The sequence below is a fragment of the Schistocerca serialis genome, chromosome 8 (genome assembly GCF_023864345.2).
Source record: "Schistocerca serialis cubense isolate TAMUIC-IGC-003099 chromosome 8, iqSchSeri2.2, whole genome shotgun sequence".
Classification (NCBI taxonomy): Eukaryota; Metazoa; Arthropoda; class Insecta; order Orthoptera; family Acrididae; genus Schistocerca; species Schistocerca serialis.
Window position 1 is genome coordinate 383,372,172 of NC_064645.1, and position 20,746 is coordinate 383,392,917.

At 38.8% G+C, this 20,746-nt stretch overlaps 1 protein-coding gene across 1 annotated transcript in view; it reads left to right on the forward strand.

Moving 5' to 3' along the window:
* LOC126417027 (neural-cadherin-like) overlaps positions 1–20,746 on the forward strand; it is a 198,283-nt gene that overhangs the window by 15,193 nt on the left and 162,344 nt on the right. The window contains exon 8 of the mRNA XM_050084917.1: positions 17,666–17,829. Within this exon, the coding sequence (XP_049940874.1) occupies positions 17,666–17,829 (164 nt within the window). The remainder of the gene's footprint in view (positions 1–17,665; positions 17,830–20,746) is intronic.

Consider the following 20,746-nt stretch of genomic DNA (forward strand, 5'->3'; position numbering starts at 1 on the left):
CTCATAGCATGAAGTATGAAGTAGATTTGTAGTGATGTATTATTATTATTATTATTATTATTATTTTGAGCTTCTCCTCATTACAGAGGCTTATCTCCAACATAATAATTTACTTGGAAATTATAATACAAACAATAAATGTTCTTAAACTATAATCTCAAAATATTTCTTCAGGTGTTTCGATCTTGTGTGTCCTCTTCCTCTGTGCCCATTCTCCTCATTATGTGCTGTACATTTTGGAGCCAGGTTGTCATAGTTCGTCCTCTTCTTCTTCTCCCCTCCGGTTCCCACTCCAGTATCAATTTTGGTATTCTGGTTTTCTCCATTCGTCATACATGCCCGTACCACTGTAATTTCTTCCTATCCATTACGTCATATATTCTTTCTTTTATTTCCATTCTCCTTATTACTTTGGTGTTCCTTATCTTTTCTTTCCTGGAGATTCTTGCCGATCTTCTCCAAAAGTCCATCTCTAGAGCTTGTAATTTTTTAATGTGCTTCATGTTAATTGTCCAGGTCTCCGTTCCATACAGAACCACACTCTCTAATATGAATTTGTATATTAGTTTTTTAGTTCTGCTCATTACATTCCTGCTCCATAAGACTGAGTTAAGCATCCCAATGACCCTCCATCCGCTACTAATTCTTTTATTGATTTCTGACTCTGATTTTCCCTCGATTTCTAAAATGGATCCTAAATAACAGAAAGTGTTTATCTTTTTGATTTTCTTTCCTTCAATGTATAGCTCATCTGAATCATTAGTCAAGTATTCTGTTTTTTGGTAATTAATCTTCAAACCCCAAGTTTTGTATGCTACTGCTAGTTGATTGCACATATAGTTAGCATCCTCCCCATCTTGTGCTACGACTACTTGATCATCAGCAAATAATAAATGATGTAGCTAAACTCTATCTCTTATTTCTAATCCCATACTATTACATTTACGAGACCATGTTCTAAGGCTAATATCTATATAGATTTTAAATAATGATGGTGACATGGGACAGCCTTGTAAAAGGCCTTTGCTTGTTCTAAATTTCTGTGAAAGTTTGTTACCAACTTTCACTTGGCAAATGTTATCTTTATACATCTGTTGTATTATTTTAATCAAGGGAGGGTTTATGTTTGCCATATGTAGTGCTGTGATGTATTAATAAACATCTTTTTTATTAATTATCTGAATAACACATATAAAATTACAATATGATGCTAAAAATTATATATAATAACAAAGATGAGGTGACTTACCGAACAAAAACGCTGGCAGGTCGATAGACACACAAACATACACAAAAAATTCAAGCTTTCGCAACAAATTGTTGCCTCATCAGGAAAGAGGGAAGGAGAGGGGAAGACGAAAGGAAGTGGGTTTTAAAGGAGAGGGTAAGGAGTCATTCCAATCCCGGGAGCGGAAAGACTTACCTTAGGGGGAAAAAAGGACAGGTATACACTCGCACACACACACATATCCATCCACACATACAGACACAAGCCTCTTTCCTGATGAGGCAACAATTTGTTGCGAAAGCTTGAATTTTTTGTGTATGTTTGTGTGTCTATCGACCTGCCAGCGTTTTTGTTCGGTAAGTCACCTCATCTTTGTTATTATATATAATTTTTCCCACGTGGAATGTTTCCTTCCATTATATCAATATGATGCTAAGAAACACATACGCACACACTGACAGTTTCACATGAATGGCTACATTATCCTGGTATGGCAGCTCAAATTTGGCATTGTGCTGGATGGAGTAGATACAAGCGATATGGAAGAGAGAAGAGAAGGGAAGAGGTGTGAGGGGGGAGGGGACCAGGGAGGGGGGGGGGGGGGCTGTCCATTTTGAGGGAGAAGCAGAAATTATGAATAGAATAAAAACAGTGGATGGAGTAAAAGTAACCTCATATCGTATATTTTAAGTGTTGTGTAGCAAAAAGGCACATTAACAAGACTATGTGGTCTTTCTCTTCTTCTGTTCTATCCTTGTTCTTGTCTCTCCCTGTCCCTCTCTTAACCATAACTCATATTTCATCATGTAACTCATGCAGCTGTCCCTGTCCATAACAGGGTGAGTTCAGCAATGTCACAGTCTTATGCCATTCCCTTTATGCCTCACCCTATATTTATTTATATAGCCCTGATCCTCACTTCACTCCATTCATCCATTCCTCTTCCCTCCTCATTTTAATTTCATCTGCTTCATGGACACAACCCCTTATTCTAGATGGGCCACAGTGCTGGGATGGAAACAAAGCTAAAGTTCAGTCTTGTGTAAGTGCCTGTTTATCACTAGACATCCTGTGTATATGGTCAGTGTTATATAGCTAGGGAAGGCCGAAATGCACACTATAAGCTCACGCAGGATGGCGTGAGGTCTGAAACAGGATACGTAATGAATGCTATAAAGAAAAGTACGTAGCTGCTTGAATACTTAACTTTAATCCATCATTTGTATACATCATTCTTGATGAGACATGCTTCATACGATAACTATCAATTGCTATGGCGCCTTGCTAGGTCGTAGCCATTGACTTAGCTGAAGGCTATTCTAACTATCTTCTCTGCAAATAAACGAGGCTTCGTCAGTGTTGCATCGCTAGCTAAGTCGTCCGTACAACTGGGGCGAGTGCTAGTAAGTCTCTCGAGACCTGCCGTGTGGTGGCACTCGGTCTGCGATCACTGACAGTGGCGACACGCGGGTCCGACATGTACTAATGGACCGCGGCCGATTTAAAGCTACCACCTAGCAAGTGTGGTGTCTGGCGGTGACACCACAGTGAGTGGGTACCTTTACTCTTTAAAATTAAAAATCCTGTTTATCTGCACAAACATTTGAGCTTTGTCTTATTATTTATTTAGCACAAAGTGAACAATCAACAGCCTGAGGTGGATTTCCTCTCCCTGGTGGTAGCCGGGCAGTGGCGGCACTGGTTTTTTTGTGAATGAATCACAGTTCCACCTAAGTCGATACATTACTTCACATAATAATCATTGTTGGAGTTCCGAAAAGCCAAATGTAACACATGAGGTGTCCCTGCATGATCAAAAAATAGGAGTCTAGTGTAATGTCAGTGGAGAAAACAATGGGCCCTATTATTTTACAGGAAACAATTGACAGTGATAGATATATGGAAAATACTTTGTGGCCTTTTTTGGGGGCAATTAACTGAAAGAGACAGTGTTTTGGTGACCTTTCAGCAGGACCCTGCAATGGCACATACAGACAGCTTCTAATTACAGAAAATTCATGATGTGTTTCAAGATAGAGTTATCACTAATATGTGACCCCTTGTCCCCCCAATTTAAGCCCCTGAAATTTTTATCTGTGGGGGATATTAAAAGAGAAAGTGTACAAATGGAATCCATCCACTTTAGATGAACTTAAATCTAACATCTGTCAAGAAATTGCCACCATTTCTCAGAGAGAAGTACAGAGTGTAATGAGCAATTTGCTAAGCAAGTGCTTAAACAATGAACAGAACAATTCCAGCATCTCCTTGCTTAATATACAAGGTGATTATAATTAAACTTTCAAAACACTATAGAAATAACACCACTTGTCAGAATGACCACAAATTGCAACAGAATATTATCAGAGAAGGGGGAAAACATATGGCAGAAGAAAAAACATAGTGTGAAAACTAATCAATAAATGGCGCTGTATGTGTCAGAATATGTAACTGAAAACACCTGTCATGCGCATGACCCATTGAAGTTGGTATAAACAAGCCAGGTACAAGGCTTATCCTCCTTTCGTGTCTGCAACATTTGCCATGACTGTCTCATTGTAGGATTGCACTCTGCTTGCAAAGTGGTATTACAAGAAGGATGACTCTGCACACATCGCTCTGCAGAAGTTCCAGATACTGAAGGGTTTGAAAAAAATGCAGTGGTCTGATGACTGCCATTGGTCTGGAGAAAATGATTCTGAAATTCGAAAAGTCTGGTTCTTTTTGTGTGCAACCTGGTAGAGGAGGAAATGAATTGGTTTGATGTCAGTGGAAGCAGTGGCCATAGCAATGCAAGAGGAGATGAGTGGTGGTGTGCAACCATGTAGTGCACGAGGAATTGCCCGGACATTGGACATACCTGTGAGCATGGTGCATAAAATCCTATGAAACATCCTTCCTTGCTATCCATTCAAAATTACCCATGTGCACAAGTTGCTTCCTGTTGAACTGCCAGCAAGAGAGACCTTTGCTTTAGAATTTCTTGCTCGCATAGAAGTGGACAATGACTGGCCGTGAAAGATTTTGTGAACAGACGAAGCCCACTTCCATCTGACAGGATATGTCAATAGACAGAATTGTCGAATATGGGCAATGTAAAATCCACATGTAAATTGACCAGCACCACTTCAGCCTGGAAAGGCCACTATGTGGTGTGGGTTTATAGCATCATTTCTCATAGGGCCATATTTTTTGAAAGAGACAGGTGTTTCTGGTCCTGTTACCTGTACCATCACTGGTAAGTGCTATGAGTGTCTTTTGCACAACCATGTCATTGCAGCTCTCCAATGGTGTGGATGAGCGGATGGGATCATTTTTATGCAATACGGCGCACATCCGCACATTGCAAATCCAGTTAAGCAGCTGCTGAAGTTCCATTTCAGAAATGCTAGAATTATCAGCCGCCGTTTCCCTACTGCTTGGCCGTCCTGATCACCTGATCTTAATCTGTGTGACTTCTGGCTGTGGAGCTATCTGAAAGATGTCGTGTTCAATGTTCCGATTGCAAACATAACTGCATTGAAGGCAAGCATTGTGCAAAACATTCTGAATGTGACCCCAGAAACACTTCGATCAGTTGTGGGGCATGGTGTTTCTCGATTTCAACTTGCTGCAGAAAACGGTGGACAGCATACTGAACATGTTTTGCACCAGTGACACTGAAATTAATAATTTGATTTGATTTTTATTGATGCTTTTTATGCGGTTTTTGGTCTCAGGACAATTAAAAACTGATGTGACTGATGCTTTTTATGTGGTTTTTGGCTTCAGGATAATTAAAAACCGATTTTTCCCATCTGATGTGATATGGCCTTGCCATGGTAGATGTTCTTATGTAACTAATAGTATCACACCTGTACACCCATGCATAGTGAGTAGCACAGTTTGTTTAGCATCAAACGTACACCTTAGGCATTGTTGTATGATTAATTTGCCATTTGTAGTCAACCACTATTAAATTATGATGCTTACAGCACCATTTATTGCTACATTTTGTGACTATTTATTTTTCTTCTGCCATACATTTTCCCCCTTCCCCGATAATATTCCGTTGAAATTTGATGTCATTCTAACCAGTGGTGTTATTTCTACAGCAGTTTGAAAGTTTAACTGTAATTATAATCATCATGTACATTCATAATTTAATGTGTTTATGTTATGTATGTTAGAAATAATAATAATAAATTGCCTCCAGGAGGTGCAACACCCAGTATATCATATAGAAAAATATCAAAGTAGATAACAATGCTTCCAATTTACAGGACTGTAGAGAATTGGTTTAGTGTGTTTAGGTAGGAGGAACAGCCAAATCACTAATAAAGCAAATTAAGAGAGACCCATCTTGTACAAGAAGTAAGAGAGCCAAAGCAGAAGGGAATTACATTGTAGTGACTAAAAGCTAAAAGACAGCATTTTAGCAAGTGATGTTGTAACAGACTTACAGGATTACCCAAAAGCAGTGTTGTAGTGATCCTAAATGGTTACCAACTAGTTAGGATGGGGAATATAAGGCTAGGTTCAATTGCAATCAGTTGTGATCAAGTAGATGTGGTGGATCATTAGTCAACATTATTTAGAAGACAAACAACACACCCCAGCCATCTTCAGTTTAGTTGCTACTTTCTCTGCTAAGGCCAAGAGAGACATACACCATCAAGTTGTTGTTGCCCCTGCCAGAAACAGACTGATCCTTTTCCAAAGCATCACTGTCCACTCCTCAAGGGACACCCTCAGCACCCTCTTACCAACCTGCGAGCGCTGCCTAACTGGAGGCGCAACTCATCAGATGATTTAAAATCAGCAGGCTTGCTGAATAATGCCACATCCTCCCTGCTGCAAAACTCTTTGGGGAGGAGACAGGGGGGAGACAGGGGGGGGGGGGGGGGGGAGCGCAAGTTGGGCTTATTCCTCAACCTCAATTACTCATAAGCAACAAAACTTACACAGTATAGAGACATAATTACAGCAACAAATTCAAACAGCAAAACTGCCCTTTCTGATTACAATTAGTGTAAATATAAATGTTCAGACAAAAATGATAACAATTTGTCATTCAAATAGGCCTTAGCTTGAGATGGATAGATTCTGCACTTCAGGATTTCTGACCGAGATGGTCACCACGGTGAAAGTCAACAGCCGTACAACAGTGGATACACCAGTTCCTCTCAGAATGCAGCATTGAGTGTGACCAGTATATGGATGGGTGACCATACATGTACACCATGCATTGCTGACAGTTCTCTCTTTGCCTTTAAGCTATGGGAGACAGGAGGGTGTAACATAAAGTCCCTGATCACCAGTGGACGTCAAGCTTGCAGACTGTTTGATGCTATTCGAGAGGACCAGGCTATGTGCAAGCACTGTGTTTCACCGTCTCCCTTCTCCCATTATCATCCAATACCTACATGACACCATACCACACACACATTACAGTTACACTTAAACAACACATATTGCTCACAGTTCCTGAAGGAAAGGTGCCTGTGGGTGCAAAGGATAGAAAACACATTTCTAATTCAGGAGGTGGAACGTACCTCTTGGAGTCTTCCAGCCAGTCTTACCAAACAACTTTACTTTTACCAGCATAACAAATTTCACGTCCTCCACATGTCCCCTAAACTGGAGCAGCAACTTGTCCACAACTCTGTCAGTAGGTGTACTAGCTACACCAGAGTTGGGAATCCAAAATGTATCCCCTGGAGGTTAGCCATTTCCCAACATTGTACCTTCTCTGCTTAAGAGCACAAGAGGATCTCAAACTGTCCATGGCTCCTCTGGAGTTCTCCTAGATTTGCATCACACTGATCTGGTGCAGGAAGAAATCATTAGTATTCCACAAGTTGGCCTTCGGACAATTAGGCTTAAAAGTAAACATAAGAGCAACAGGAGCTTACTTTTGGACCTCATGGACAAGGGTAATAAAGGCAATGGAAAGCCACTGCTGGGACTAATCCCAGAGAGAATAATCATGATGGTGGCAACCTATAAATGCCAGTCTTAAGGTATGATTAACCCGCTCGATGAAGGATGGATTGGGAAAATATGGTGTAGTGTTTACACATGCTTTACCCATCCCAAATTGGAAACTGAGCAACATGTTGGATTTAAATGCCATAGCAATGTCAGAAACCAGATATTGTGGAGGACCAGAAGTACTAAATATGGGCTGCAAGCAATGAATAGTACCACTCACCATGGCCTCCGGTGTCTGGGCTAATCAACAGAAGTGCATCAACACAAACCTGTGTAAATTGGTTACCATGTTTTGAAAGCAAGAAGGGCCCACAAAATCAATATAAATATTCTCCCTTGTGAAATCCACTACATTAGATGCCAGTAAACCATGATAAGTATTCATCACCGACCTACTTATCCCATGAAGCGTACATGCTTAGACCAACATTCTGATGTCTTTGACCCTCCCCTTCCAGAGAAAATATTCTCCTGAACTTCATCCTACCCTTAAACACTCCCAGATTACTGCCAACAGGGCACTCGTGATAACATTTAAATGGGAGCCAAATTTAGGAATCAAATTGTGGGGCATCATAATTTCACAGTCTCGGTCTCCATGACTAATCCAACACAACACATTATTCTTCAATTGATACCAGACCATATAATCACCCACCTAACTTAATCAGATTAAGCTTAGAATATGCATATTTACGTATCATAAAACACTTAAATAAGAGGGGCAAGTCTGCCAATATAAGGTGGATTCAGTCAAGCAGGAGTTCTGAACAATTTTCACTAACATGAGGTTGTTCCTCTCCACAAAGGTGCAGCTCAAGGTATCCACCACAATATTCTCTAACTGCATGATATACTGAACCTTAAATTGGAAAGTCAAATTACTGTTGGCTCTTGTAGCAATATGCTCAGTACGCCTTGGTCTCCCAAGTACCCAACTAATGGTCTGATTGTCAGTTTCAGGATGGAAAGGACAGTCTTCTATAAACATCCAGAACTTTTACCCACTGAAGATAACCACACCTCCTACTCATGAACAGAATACTTGCTCTTCAAGTCAGATTAAGTTTTGTGATGCGTAAGCCACAAGACACCTAACTATGTGCTATTCCTACAGCAATAGCCCAGCAACACCAGACAGATGTTTCACTCTCCAGTACATTCCCTTTGGAGAAACCTGGAATTGCCAGGACTGTTACACTGGGCAAGGCATTTTTAAACCCTGAAATGCTGAAGGATTCACATCATTGGAATTTTTTCCCTTGTTCCTTGTTTCATTCATGGGGCTTGCCAGCTGGTCAAAATTTGCTATAAAATTGGTAAAAAAAATATTATTCCAATACATCAGGCTATATCCTTAGTATTTCTGGGTAAAGGAGAAGCATAAATATCTTGAGTACATTCTTGGTCAATGCTAACACCATCAGGTGACACAATTTGCCCTAAAAATGATCCAGTCCAAGGTCAGTATGCTGAATAAAACCAGCCTTGAAGATACCTGGTAATCCATGTGTCACCCTAAACCTAAACTTCCAAGTGAAATCGTCGATCCACAATTTAAAATATGATTAATGTAATAACTGTATCTGGGGTCATTGGCAATTTTACTCATCCTGAGAACAGGACCAAATGTAGGGAATTTAAAATAACACGACTGGCAAAGTAGATGTGGGGAACCTCCTCATTCCTTACCTTATCAGGTCACCTGATTTTCAACATTCTTCTGTAGGACTACGTCGCAAATGTTTCACTTCTCTTTGGTTCCAGGTTTCCCACTGTCCACGATTCACTACCATACAATGCTGTGCTCCAAACGTACATTCTCAGAAATTTCTTCATTGAATTCAGGCCAATGTTTGTTACTAGTAGACTTCTCTTGGCCAGGCCCTTTTTCACCTCTGCTAGTCTGCTTTTCATGGCCTCCTTGCTCCATCCATCATGGGTTATTTTCAACCTAGGTAGCAGATTCCTTAATTTTTATTTTTTTATTTTGTGATCCCCATTTGAGGACCATTTTTGCAGAACTTGCTTTATTAAAATAATAAAATTTTGCAGTAGACACATTTATTTAATTAACAAGCACGTTTAGAGAGAATTTTTTTTACAATTAACAAATATTCTGAATGTGTTTTAAGGTGGTCTTTGCATATACATAAAATTTTTGATAATTTATCAACTGCTGGGAGTAGAAAAAAACCATTTTCTTTTTCAAAACTCACTTTGTGTTCAAACTAGATAGTATGACACTTGAATATTAAATGTCTATTTTTTACATTAAAGTTTTGAAATAACTTTTTTTTTTTCTCTTCTACACAGCTTCAGAGGACTCTTCATCCTCCTAAATTCTCTGTGAGCTGCTGTGATTTTCATATTCCTCACCACTTGGAGAGAGTATGCCGATGTAGAAGCTTGTTGCATCCTTAGTAATGATATGGAAATGCATTAGCTTCATTACAGCCTTCTTCTTTTCTGCACTCATATGGTTTATCTTGGGAATAATTGCAGCACGTTTCATGGTTTTGAACAAAGGAACATCCTTCTTCAAAAGATCACCACACACCTCCGATCCAGGGAAATACGTTGTTTTCATAGCACATCAAATCTGATCACAATCTCCTCCTCACAGCAGCGCCTTTCAAAACTTTACTAGAATATTCCTATATTCACAAGGTGATATGATTTCTTTCTTCTGATGTTCCTTCTCAACTCTACTGCACATATGATCCAGTGGCATGAAACTGTATGATCCAGTGGAATGAAACTGTATCCGTGAGTAGGAAAATATTGGGTTAGTTCTGAGAACACTGCAGTCCATTCCATAAAATGTACCGGCATACAGAGCATTATAGAACTCTAGTTCTGACTGTTGCTCGAATCTGATAAAAGCTCAAGTTTCAAACCTTTCTTACCAATATCTGTCCTCCTGTCTTCCAAATAATGTAGGAAAAAATATTGTAGTGCAGATTCAATTTCATTTGCACCTCTCCTAGCTTCTCTTTCACACCAAGTACGTCAAAAAACTTCACCAACGCCTTGCTTTGGTTCATGTATCACCACAATCAGGTTATAGAACCATACCTGTCATGTGTCCCCCAGGGGTTCATTATGTTGTATGTCAAAGACAGTTCATATAGTATCTTCAGAATATTTGTTCATGATGCTGTGGAACTTCTTTGTGCAGGCTTTACACAAGCACAGGTTAGTTTTACACACTTCCTGGCACTCTTCAGTTTCTGAAACCTTTATTTTAAGTTGGAGCTTCTTACATATTGAACAGGTCTCACTGTGAAGTTTATCACACCCAAGATTAGAATTCTTGTAAAACACTGTCTTAAATTTTGACACGCAGCAGCTTTTATTGCCTGCTTGTCTTTGTTCTTTGCAAAACTTTTCCCACATTTTATTTACTTTTAATGTTGGGGGCAAATGTAACCTACTCATTTTCTCTCTCTTGTAATGACATTGAGTCACAACTATGTCATCGTGAGTTCCTCTTCAGCCACCTCTTCGTTCCAGTAGTGCAGTCCCATGTTCTCAATAGTGCCAAACAATCCAGGCTAAGTGACCCCACAATACACTTGCTATTTTGTAAAATGTAGCAGCACAAACTGGTACTTTGAATCCGTCTCAAAGTTTTATCTTATGCTTGATACACACTGATTTAGAAGCCTTAACTTCAATGGGATCTCCAACGTATCTGGCTGGTGCTAAGGTATCCATGTACAACAGCAGGACCATCTTACTCGCTCTTATCTCCTGACTAATATAATAAATTACTGAAATATGGTAAATCAGCATAAGAGAATTTGACTGTACAGCAGTCTTTCACTCCATGACTGCTTGACTCTCTCCTTTCGGAATGCTGGCAGTCGATACCAGACACAGCATTTTGCTTTGAATATTGAGATGATTTTGTTTTGGAGATATTTGACTACTGCTTTTCTCATCTTTTACAGTCACCACTTGTTTCACTCACAGGAATATTATATTCACCATCACCTTCCATAGTCACTATTTAACACTAGTCTAGTCTTCTACACTTAATTTCCGCAAAATGGTGGAAACTGGTAACCAACTCACGTAACAGCTATCATCAACAAACATAGTTTAATACTGTCCATCAAACTAAATAGACATCCTTCGCAGTGGCTAATGGTAGCTCCCATCAGTTGCCACACCAAATGTCAGCTTAGATGGCACCAAGAAAAACATTTATACCAGGAATGCCATAACACAGACAAATCCTTGCTCTGACATCTATCACATCACACATTAAACAAATTATGAGAAAAACCAACAATACCTCTAACACCTTTGGCAAATTAAGTAGCGTAAAGTGAGTTTTTAAAAGACCCCTACATTCACGTGACACGGATTTTGCAAAAGCAGGCTGTGTGCTCTGTTGTATAAGTGTGGAATAAAGCAGATGATTTTGATGAAGCTGAGTGCTTAGGCTTGTAGAAGAAGCTGAATAGTATGTGTTAAGAAAAAAAGATTTTTTTTTAATGGGGGGGGGGGGGGGGGGGGTGCATTCAAATATGCTGTTCTCAATTCTGCAACTTCTCATTATTTTTTCTTTCTTTGATTCACTCTCAATTCATATTTTGTACTCATTAGACTATTCATTCCATCCAACAGATCCTGTAATTCTTCTTCGGTGTGACTGAGAATAGCAGTGTCATCAGCAAATCTTACCATTGATATCCTTTCAACCTGAATTTTAATTCATTTCTTTTATTTTCATCATTGCTTCTTTGATGTACAGATTGAACAGTAGGTATGAAAGACTACAGCTTTGTCTTACACCCTTTTTCATCCAAGTACTTCATTCTTGGTCTTCCAGTTTTATTGTTTCCTATTGATTCTTGTACTTATTGTATATTAACATCTTTCCATATAGCTTATACCTACTTTTATCAGAATTTTGAACATCTTGCACCACTTTACATTTTTGAGCGCTTTTTCCAGGTCAACAGATCCTATGAATGTGCCTTGATTTTTCTTCAGTTTTGCTTCCATTATCAACCACAATGTCAAAACTGCCTCTCTTGTATGTATACCTTTCAATAAAGTCAAACTGATAGTCACCTAACCAAAGGACAATTTTGTTTTGCATTTTTTCAGCAACTTGGATGAGTTGTTAAACTGACTGTGCAATAATGTTCAACGTTGTTGGCTCTTGCTGTCTTTGGGATTGTGTGAACGATGTTTTCAGAGAGTCTTATGGTCTATTCTCCAGATGTGTACCCTCTGCACACCAACATGAATATTCATTTTGTTGCCACTTCTGCCAAATATTTTAGAAATTCTGGTGGAATATTATCAATCCCTCCTGCCTTATTTGATATTAAGTCATCCAAAGTTTTTTTTTAAACTTTGATTCTAGTACTGGGTCACCTATTTCTTCCCTGGCAACTCCTGAATCTTCTTTTATCGTATCATCTAACAAGTCCTCCCCCTCATAGACACCTTCAATGTACTCTTTCCACCTATCTGCTCTCTCCTCTACATGTAACAGTGGAATTCCCATTGCACTCTTAGTGTTATTGTCCTTGCTTTTCTGTATGCCAAGTCAGTCCTTCCAACAATCAAGTTTCTGTAGTTCCATCTTATGTAAATGCAATGGGACTGCAGCTATTGAAAGGCTTGAAGACAGTAAATACCAACAGCTGTACTTTTATTATACATATGTTTTTGGTTAGGGTCTACCTTTAGCAAAACACAGTTTTGTTTTTTAACCCAAACATATTTCACTGCAGTTGCAGAATCTTCAGTGGGCTTTTATTTTTCATCTTTTTACCACTTGGTGTGGTTTCTTGTAGAGCTTGCTCGGAAATGCCTGGCAGGGCGTCAAAATAATCATCTTGGGGTTCAAGCTCTTTTTTCCATGTTTGCTTTAATAATATATATGTTTTTGGATAGGGTCCACATTTAGCAAAACACAATTTTGTTTTTTAACCCAAACATGTTTCACTGCAGTTGTAGCATCTTCAGTGGGCTTTTATTTTTAAAACTAATCCCTGTGATGCCATGAAAATCCTTCAAATGGTTGCTATTATGGAGCAATTTAGATGCAGTGTGCTTAAGTTGCAAATGCGAAGGGTGATCTATTTCAAGGAAAGAAACTACAAGGACTGTTTCTTATAACATGGCTTCAGTATGGGATATGATTGTTCTCACCTCTTTCACTGAAAGATCAGAAGAAACTACCAGCTGATTCAGCACCTTCTGCAGTGGATTGGTGTAATCCGTGGCACTGCCAGTGAGCTGCTGCATGTGTACTGTAAGTTCATAGACCTACTGCTTCTGTCAGGGACCATCCATGCAGCCATTCTAGAAAAGAGCACATCTTACAGTAGTAAATCAAATGACAAACAATTAATGACAAACTTTTGAATTAAGTCTAAGCTGCAGTTGAATATTACCAAACATTTGGCCAAAACTGATACAACTGCACTCTACTGCCAACATGCAACTGCCCTATAGAGTGATTAAATACTTATCAGAATTTAACAGGCTAACTAGTTAGGATGGGGTATGGAAAGCTGGGTCCAGTTGTCATGAAGCAGATTTGGTGAACCATTAGACAAATAGAAAATAAAAACTGCAAACAATTTCAAATTTATTTCATAAAACTAATAAATTAGACTTTAACTATCTTGGAATAGCTGCTTGTCAATAAGACCAAGGGAGCATCTGCTGCCAAGTTTTTGTTGCTCCTGTCAGAAAGGGAGTGCTCCTTTTCAAGCACAGCACCACTTTCCACTCCTCAAAGGACAGGCAACACTCTCTGCTCAACTCACAAATGCTGTGTAACTGGAGGAGCAGCACAGCAGGCAATTTAACATCAAGGACTGTGACTCATAATGAGCAAGCTGAATAACAGCACAAATGTGTCAAAATCAGTTTACAGATTATAGAGCAATAATGTGAGTGGTGAATATAAATATATAAGATGAAGAGAAAATGGCAGAGAATTATAAGAAAAATACCAAAAGTTTACAATAAACAGAGACAATCTGTTGGATATGTGGGAGGGGAGGCTAAGAATAATTTTTTTTTTTTTTTAAATAGATTGACTACTTATGATAAAATGGCCCATGTAATATAGCAGACACTCAGATCTCTTGAGTCATGCAGTAGACCATGTTCAACAACTTTGTAATGGACATCCCCAAAGTGGATAATTTACCTTTGTCCATTCATGTCAGCGTTGTCACAGTTACGCCTATTGAAATGCTGTGATCTGTGCTGAAATGCTGTGCTGGAAAATGATGAGAACTTTCCAATGTGGCCCTGCCTGTAATGTTGAGTTTTTGCCTGTAATGAGCCTGGAGTATATATTGTTATGGATGAGTAAAAGAGGCTGGATTATGTAGTCATAGAACACATTTTACAGTGTTACTGTTTTCCCACTTCACTCCCGTCTGTATGTTGCCTACCTCACTTATATTATACTTACAGTCTCTTTGTCTGTTCTGTCTGCCCCTCCTAGTCCACTCTTCCATGTCATTGTGCACCAAAGACAACTCCCCCTGCTTGCACCAAAGTGATCGCACCGATGCCACATTCTAATACTGTGCACTTGCTGTTTTTCCTTCCCAGCCATCAGCAACGCTTTTCCCTCCAACCCTCCCTTCCCATTCCCCACTTTTCTTCCCTCACACACTTCACTGTGTATGACCTCTCACTCCAATCAAGCTGCAGTACCAGCACAATATAGCTGGATGGTAAAACATAGCCATTCTTCTCGTTACATGCTTGTACATCATTAGTGTGAAGGCTCATTCAAAAGCTTAGCAACATTTTTGTCTTGTTTATGTGCCTATGAATCACTCAGCACCTCAATTATATGGTGAGTTAAACATACAGCTTCCTCTACTTATATTATGCCAACAACTTTTCATTCCCATATTTGCATGTAACCATAAACACATCAGAGTGAGAGTTTTGGGAAACAGGATGACACTGTCAGCTTTTGCGTGGGCCACATGGAAGAGGCATTTTCCGAAAGCTGTGCCCAATACCTTGATACAGATCTATTGATATCTTTGTCGTCTGGACTCATGATGAAGAATGACTCTTCTACTTTCTTCTACAGCTTAACTCTTTTTCCAGACTGAAATTCACATAATCCCCAAAATCCCAACTCATCTTCAAGCATGCTGATTTCCAAAACTCCAATACTTGCATGCAAAATTAAGCCCAGCTCATCCTAAACATATCTGCCCCAAGACCAATAACAATTCCAAGGCATTTCTCTCTGTTTTCTACATCATTGACCTTGTCCACAAACAATATCATTGACAGTCTCCTCCACTGGCTCCAAACAAACTACTGTTCAGAAGCATCCACTCATCACTCAGTAACATCCATGCCTTGAATGATTCAGTGCAACACACTACTATCCCAAGACAAGTCTCATCTGATAGGAATTGTTGATAGGATCAAAGGTGAAACAATTGCTTGGGGAGAGATCAGAACTGTAGATGCTCAAGTGTCTCATACTTTAGATGGCATAACTTCTGTGTTAAAACATTTGCAATATGGGAACATGTGTTATCATAAAGCAGCAGCATCCTTTGTTGCAGTTCTTCTGAATGTTTTGCCTTAATTGCAATACCATAATATCTACACCATTGCACAGTACCATTCACCAGTGATGGAGACACCAGGTTCCTTGTAATCAATAATCAAGGGGCCCAGTAATCAAGAAACAGATTGAGTATTACCTTTCCAGCAGAGTGCTCGCTCTTGAAATTTGTTGGGTGTAAGGGATGATGGATGACAGCTACGCTGTTGACTCCAGTTCCCAGCAGTGGTAGTAGCTTTCATTACCTGCAGCAATGTGTTCAAGGAATATGTTGCCTTCAACATTGAAATGCATCAGGTGCTTCAGACAAATAGCCATCCGGTTTGCAGTTTGATTGGAGTTCAGTATTCAGGTATTCACTGGCCGCAGACCATATGGTACCCTGATTCCAGCCGGATAATGTATTGCATGCTACTGAAGCTGATGTTGAGATCATTTACTATGACAGGAATGGTTTTGCACCAGTCCACCCTAATTGCATCACCAACTGTCTACTTGTTTTTGTCCATAATGGTGAGGCAAGCCTCCCAAATTGATCGCCATCTTTTATCAGGTCAAACCAGCAAGGAACTGTCATGACTTCCTTGCATGCCAAGTCATTCTTTAGTGGATTCAGAACCGAGGAACAGATGCTGTTCATGAACAGAGGATTCAGATATTAATTTATTCTAGATGTAATATCAAACAGTAAAAATAATTCATAACTTTGTTGCTGTATTTGCACTGGCAGTTGCTAACAGTAGATGTGAATGTAGGAGTGTATACCGATACAAAAGATTTATAAATCTGTCACTCTTCAGTATAATGTCTGTTCAGAAGATGTTGAGCCCTGGCCACTCTGAGAGTCTGTAAATGTTATTCAACTGGCAAACACTCAAAAATGGGGTCAGTGCATGAATGTTTGAACTTAAGTACATCCCCACTGGAACTCTGGAGAGGGGATGTTTGCATCTTATTGGCAGTGGTGTAATCGTTCATGGCAGCACCCTCATGCTGCAGTGGCAGCTGTAGCAAATGCAGCAGCGTAATTGGTAGCTTGTGTGTTTGAAAATGTGGGTGACCAGATAGCAGCCAATACTGCAGGAGCTTGGTGCACCATTCCACAGTGGTCATTTTCAACAGACATTCTGCCCCTTACACATTCTTCATTCTCCAGTGGATGTCTGCTGGTGTTTATCCTCCAGCAGCCAAGAAAAGAATAATAGCACATTGGTCCTGTTTGGATGAATTTGGTAATAACGTCACCATAGTTCACATTTTCGCATTTACCGCACACATGTCGGAAAGACACAAATAGCACACTAATCCCTTGCCTACATGTTATTGCATGTATACTGACATCAGAGTTATGCTGTGTTGCATATATGATGCAGCAGTGCCCTCAAACAGAAAGTTTTTGATCGCCCCTTGTAAGTCCTGGTTGGTGCGTGTTTCTCCTGAGCATTTAACATTCATACTGTTCATAAATGATCTCTCTTGGAATGAAGCCAAGATTATTACATAAAAATAAAATACAAAAACCCCAAAGGAAATAAGATGATAGAAATGAACTGTTTCTGTTAACTTTCTCTGTTTTATGTCAGTCAGGTGTGTTACAGTCCGGTCACTACAGCGTCATTTGTTGTTGTTGTCACAAAGTCATTAAAAAGTGCACATTGAGCATATGTGAGTAGAGACTACTGTGACGCATAAAAATAGCTTCAGTGCATTTAAGTATTAACCTTGCATTCTATTCTTGTTTATATAATTTCACAGATTGAAACTGTAAACCATTTTAGTTAGAGTATAATGGAACATTGATGCATCAGACAACAAAGAATACTAAAAGTTAGTGGTTGCTTGCTTTTTTTTTTTTTCTTTTATGTTAATAGGTACATACTTCAGAAGCTGAAATTGGCAGAGTTTTTGTTGATGATGCGGATGACTGGGACTTTCCTGATAAAAGGTTCTTTTGGCATGGACATCAGCCTGATAAATTTATACTTGATGAGAAATCAGGAATGATAAAAATCAAGAAAGGTATAGAAGCAGGAAGGTGAGGATGTACTTTTCACTATTCTTGAATATTTTAACTATAGAAATTAACCACAAGGAAAAGTGTTTGTCAGAGAGATCTTTTGTAGCCATTGCCTTGACTGAATTTTTTTTACTTCCTAGCTCAAAAGGCAACAGCGTTCAGCCTCATATCTCAGTAATGATACTAGTTAATGCTTATGCCCAGAAAAAAGACAGTGTCAGATAAAATTAATACCAAACAAGCAATTTTGTCACTGTCTAGTATCAGACATAATACTCCATAAAGGAAGGAAAAGAAAGGAAACCCCATGATCAGGCCCTGAGGACTATGCACTAGTTGACTGATCACTGTGTCATTCTCAGTCATTCATCATTGCATGTGTATGGAGGAGTTTGGGATCAGCACACCACACTCTCAGCCATTGTCAACGTTCTGATCTCCGAGTCACTACCTCTCAATCTGTTAGCTCCTCAACTGGCATTACGAGGTTGAGTGCACCCTAGTCCAGTCCTCCCACCAAGGAAAAATGCCTGGCAGTACTGGAAATCGACCCCAGGTTCCCTGCATGAGTGTCTGTCATGTTGACAGCTTGGCTACTGAGGCAAATATTTTAGGAAATGTTTTGTTGTTCTGTTTAATCTTAAACTGTTCCATGAGTTGTTAATCTGCCCACGTAAGCAGCAACATAAAGCAGCCACACTCCTGCACATGACAACATGTAAAAGGACATTAAGCTTTTATAAACTGATCTGTGCAGAATGATTCTGATAAGAAAACAATAGGAACAAGTGAGGTGAATCAAAAACACAAGACAGGATGGATTCTGATATATGGAGACAGTTATAGTTGCAGAATAGAACAAAACATTTCAAGTATCTGAGACAGCTTTACAGCTGTTGCTCACGTTCAACCCGCAGTGCCTCTTTCTGCTGTGGTGGAGTCATATGCACGACAGTGAATCTTTCTCATCAAATGATTGTGTCACAATCCTGGAAGGTACAAATGATGTAGCATAAAAATCAAGCAAATGACGCAATCAGACACATGAAAGTGATACTCGGTAAGTTAAATAGGATTTTTTGTAACATTTTACCTTGTTTCTGTTGGAAAGTCAGTGTTTATAACAAATGTTAATTTTTTTTGTAATAAAACAGTCTCAACATGATAAAGATGTTTATTTATTTACTGGTGAGTAGTTTCCATCACTGTTCTGGTCATCAGACTGCTTACTACATGGGAGTCTGCTGAAGCTGGTGAAGAGTAGGCACCACTCTAGAACACATACAACCAGTGGTTATAAGCCTTTTAGAGTGGTGTCTGCTCTTCATCAGCTTCAGCAGACTTCCATGGAGTAAACAGTTTGGTGATGACCAAAACAGTGGTCAAAACCAGTCAACTGTAAATAAATAAACATCTTTATCATGTTGGGACGGTTTTATTACAAAAAAATTTAAAAGTTAATTAACACTAAAGTAAAAAGGTAACAAAAAGGATTGAGAATGCAAAATTGAAAATTACAGACCAATCTTGACACTACCTGTCTTCTCCAAAAGAGTTGAAAAAGTCATATATAACAAAATTATAAATTTTCTCAGTAAGCACAACCTAAGGTTTGAAAATCAAAATGACTTCTTAGAATGTAAATTAACTGACATGATATCTGCTCAGATAATTAACAAGGCAGTAAGTGGCATCAACATCAAACAACACGTCGCAGGTATATACCTTGACCTTGAGAAATCTTTGTCTGTGTGAACGCAACTATCTTCTTGGATAAGCTATGAAACATTGGCATCAGAGGCACTGCTCATGACATAATAAAGCCCTACATTAGTAACCAAAAATAGTTTTCACCGCTTAAAACTGAAAGTGGTGTTCACAAATCCAAAATCAGTAATCCAAAATATGGAGTGCCCCAGAGCTGTGCACTGGGTTCTCTTCTGTTTGTTATTTATGTAAATGACATAGAATATTGCACTCAGAGTTACAAAATTGTTCTGAATGAGGATGATATGCCTGTCTTGTGTGAAAAGGAAACATTTAATCAACTAAAGACCCATTGTGATAATGTGACAAATGAAATTGTTCAAGACTTTAATGAAAGCCACTTAAATGTTAGCACCAGAGTAGTTTTAATGATGATATTCAACTATACATAGGCATTGGAGTGTTTTTAATGATGAAATTAAACTATACGTAGGCATTGGAATTGTAAAAAAAGAGTTTAGCATAAAATTCCTCTGTTTAACAGTTCAAAACAATCTGAAATGGGACACACAGGTTGACACTCTAGCATGTACATTGTCTAAGAATATATTTGCAGTTAATGTGATTAGCAAGTTCTTCAAAGACACCATTTTCCTAAAGTCTACATACAGTGCTTTATTTTACTGTCAGCTGAATAACAAAATAGAAATTTGGGGTGCAACAACCAAAGCAAATCAAAATAAGCTATCGCTACATCATAAAATTGCTATAAGAATCATCTGAAGAGAAAAATATAAGGGATAATGTCATGGTTTGTTTACAAAAAGTAGTGTGCTAATCATAGTAAACAATATGCATGTTTTATTTATTTATTTATATCCCATAAATCCAATACTGCGAGGCATTCGCATGGATGTAGGACGTGTCAGAATTATTACAAATAATACAAAAGGAATACATAAAAGTACCTCTTGCAAGAGGATATCTCGTATAAGACAAAATACACATTAATAGGTTTAGAAAAAATTACATTAAAGAATATGGTAGATCTTAATAGCTAAATGAAAGGCACAGTAATGTTAACAGTGATTGTGAGTATCGTAATCCACAATAGCACATCAAATTAGTAAATGAAAAAATCAGTTACAGTTAACTCTACTGAAATATTCTTCTACTGAATAAAAGGAATTATCTAATAAATACTGTTTGATTCAATGTACTACCCAGT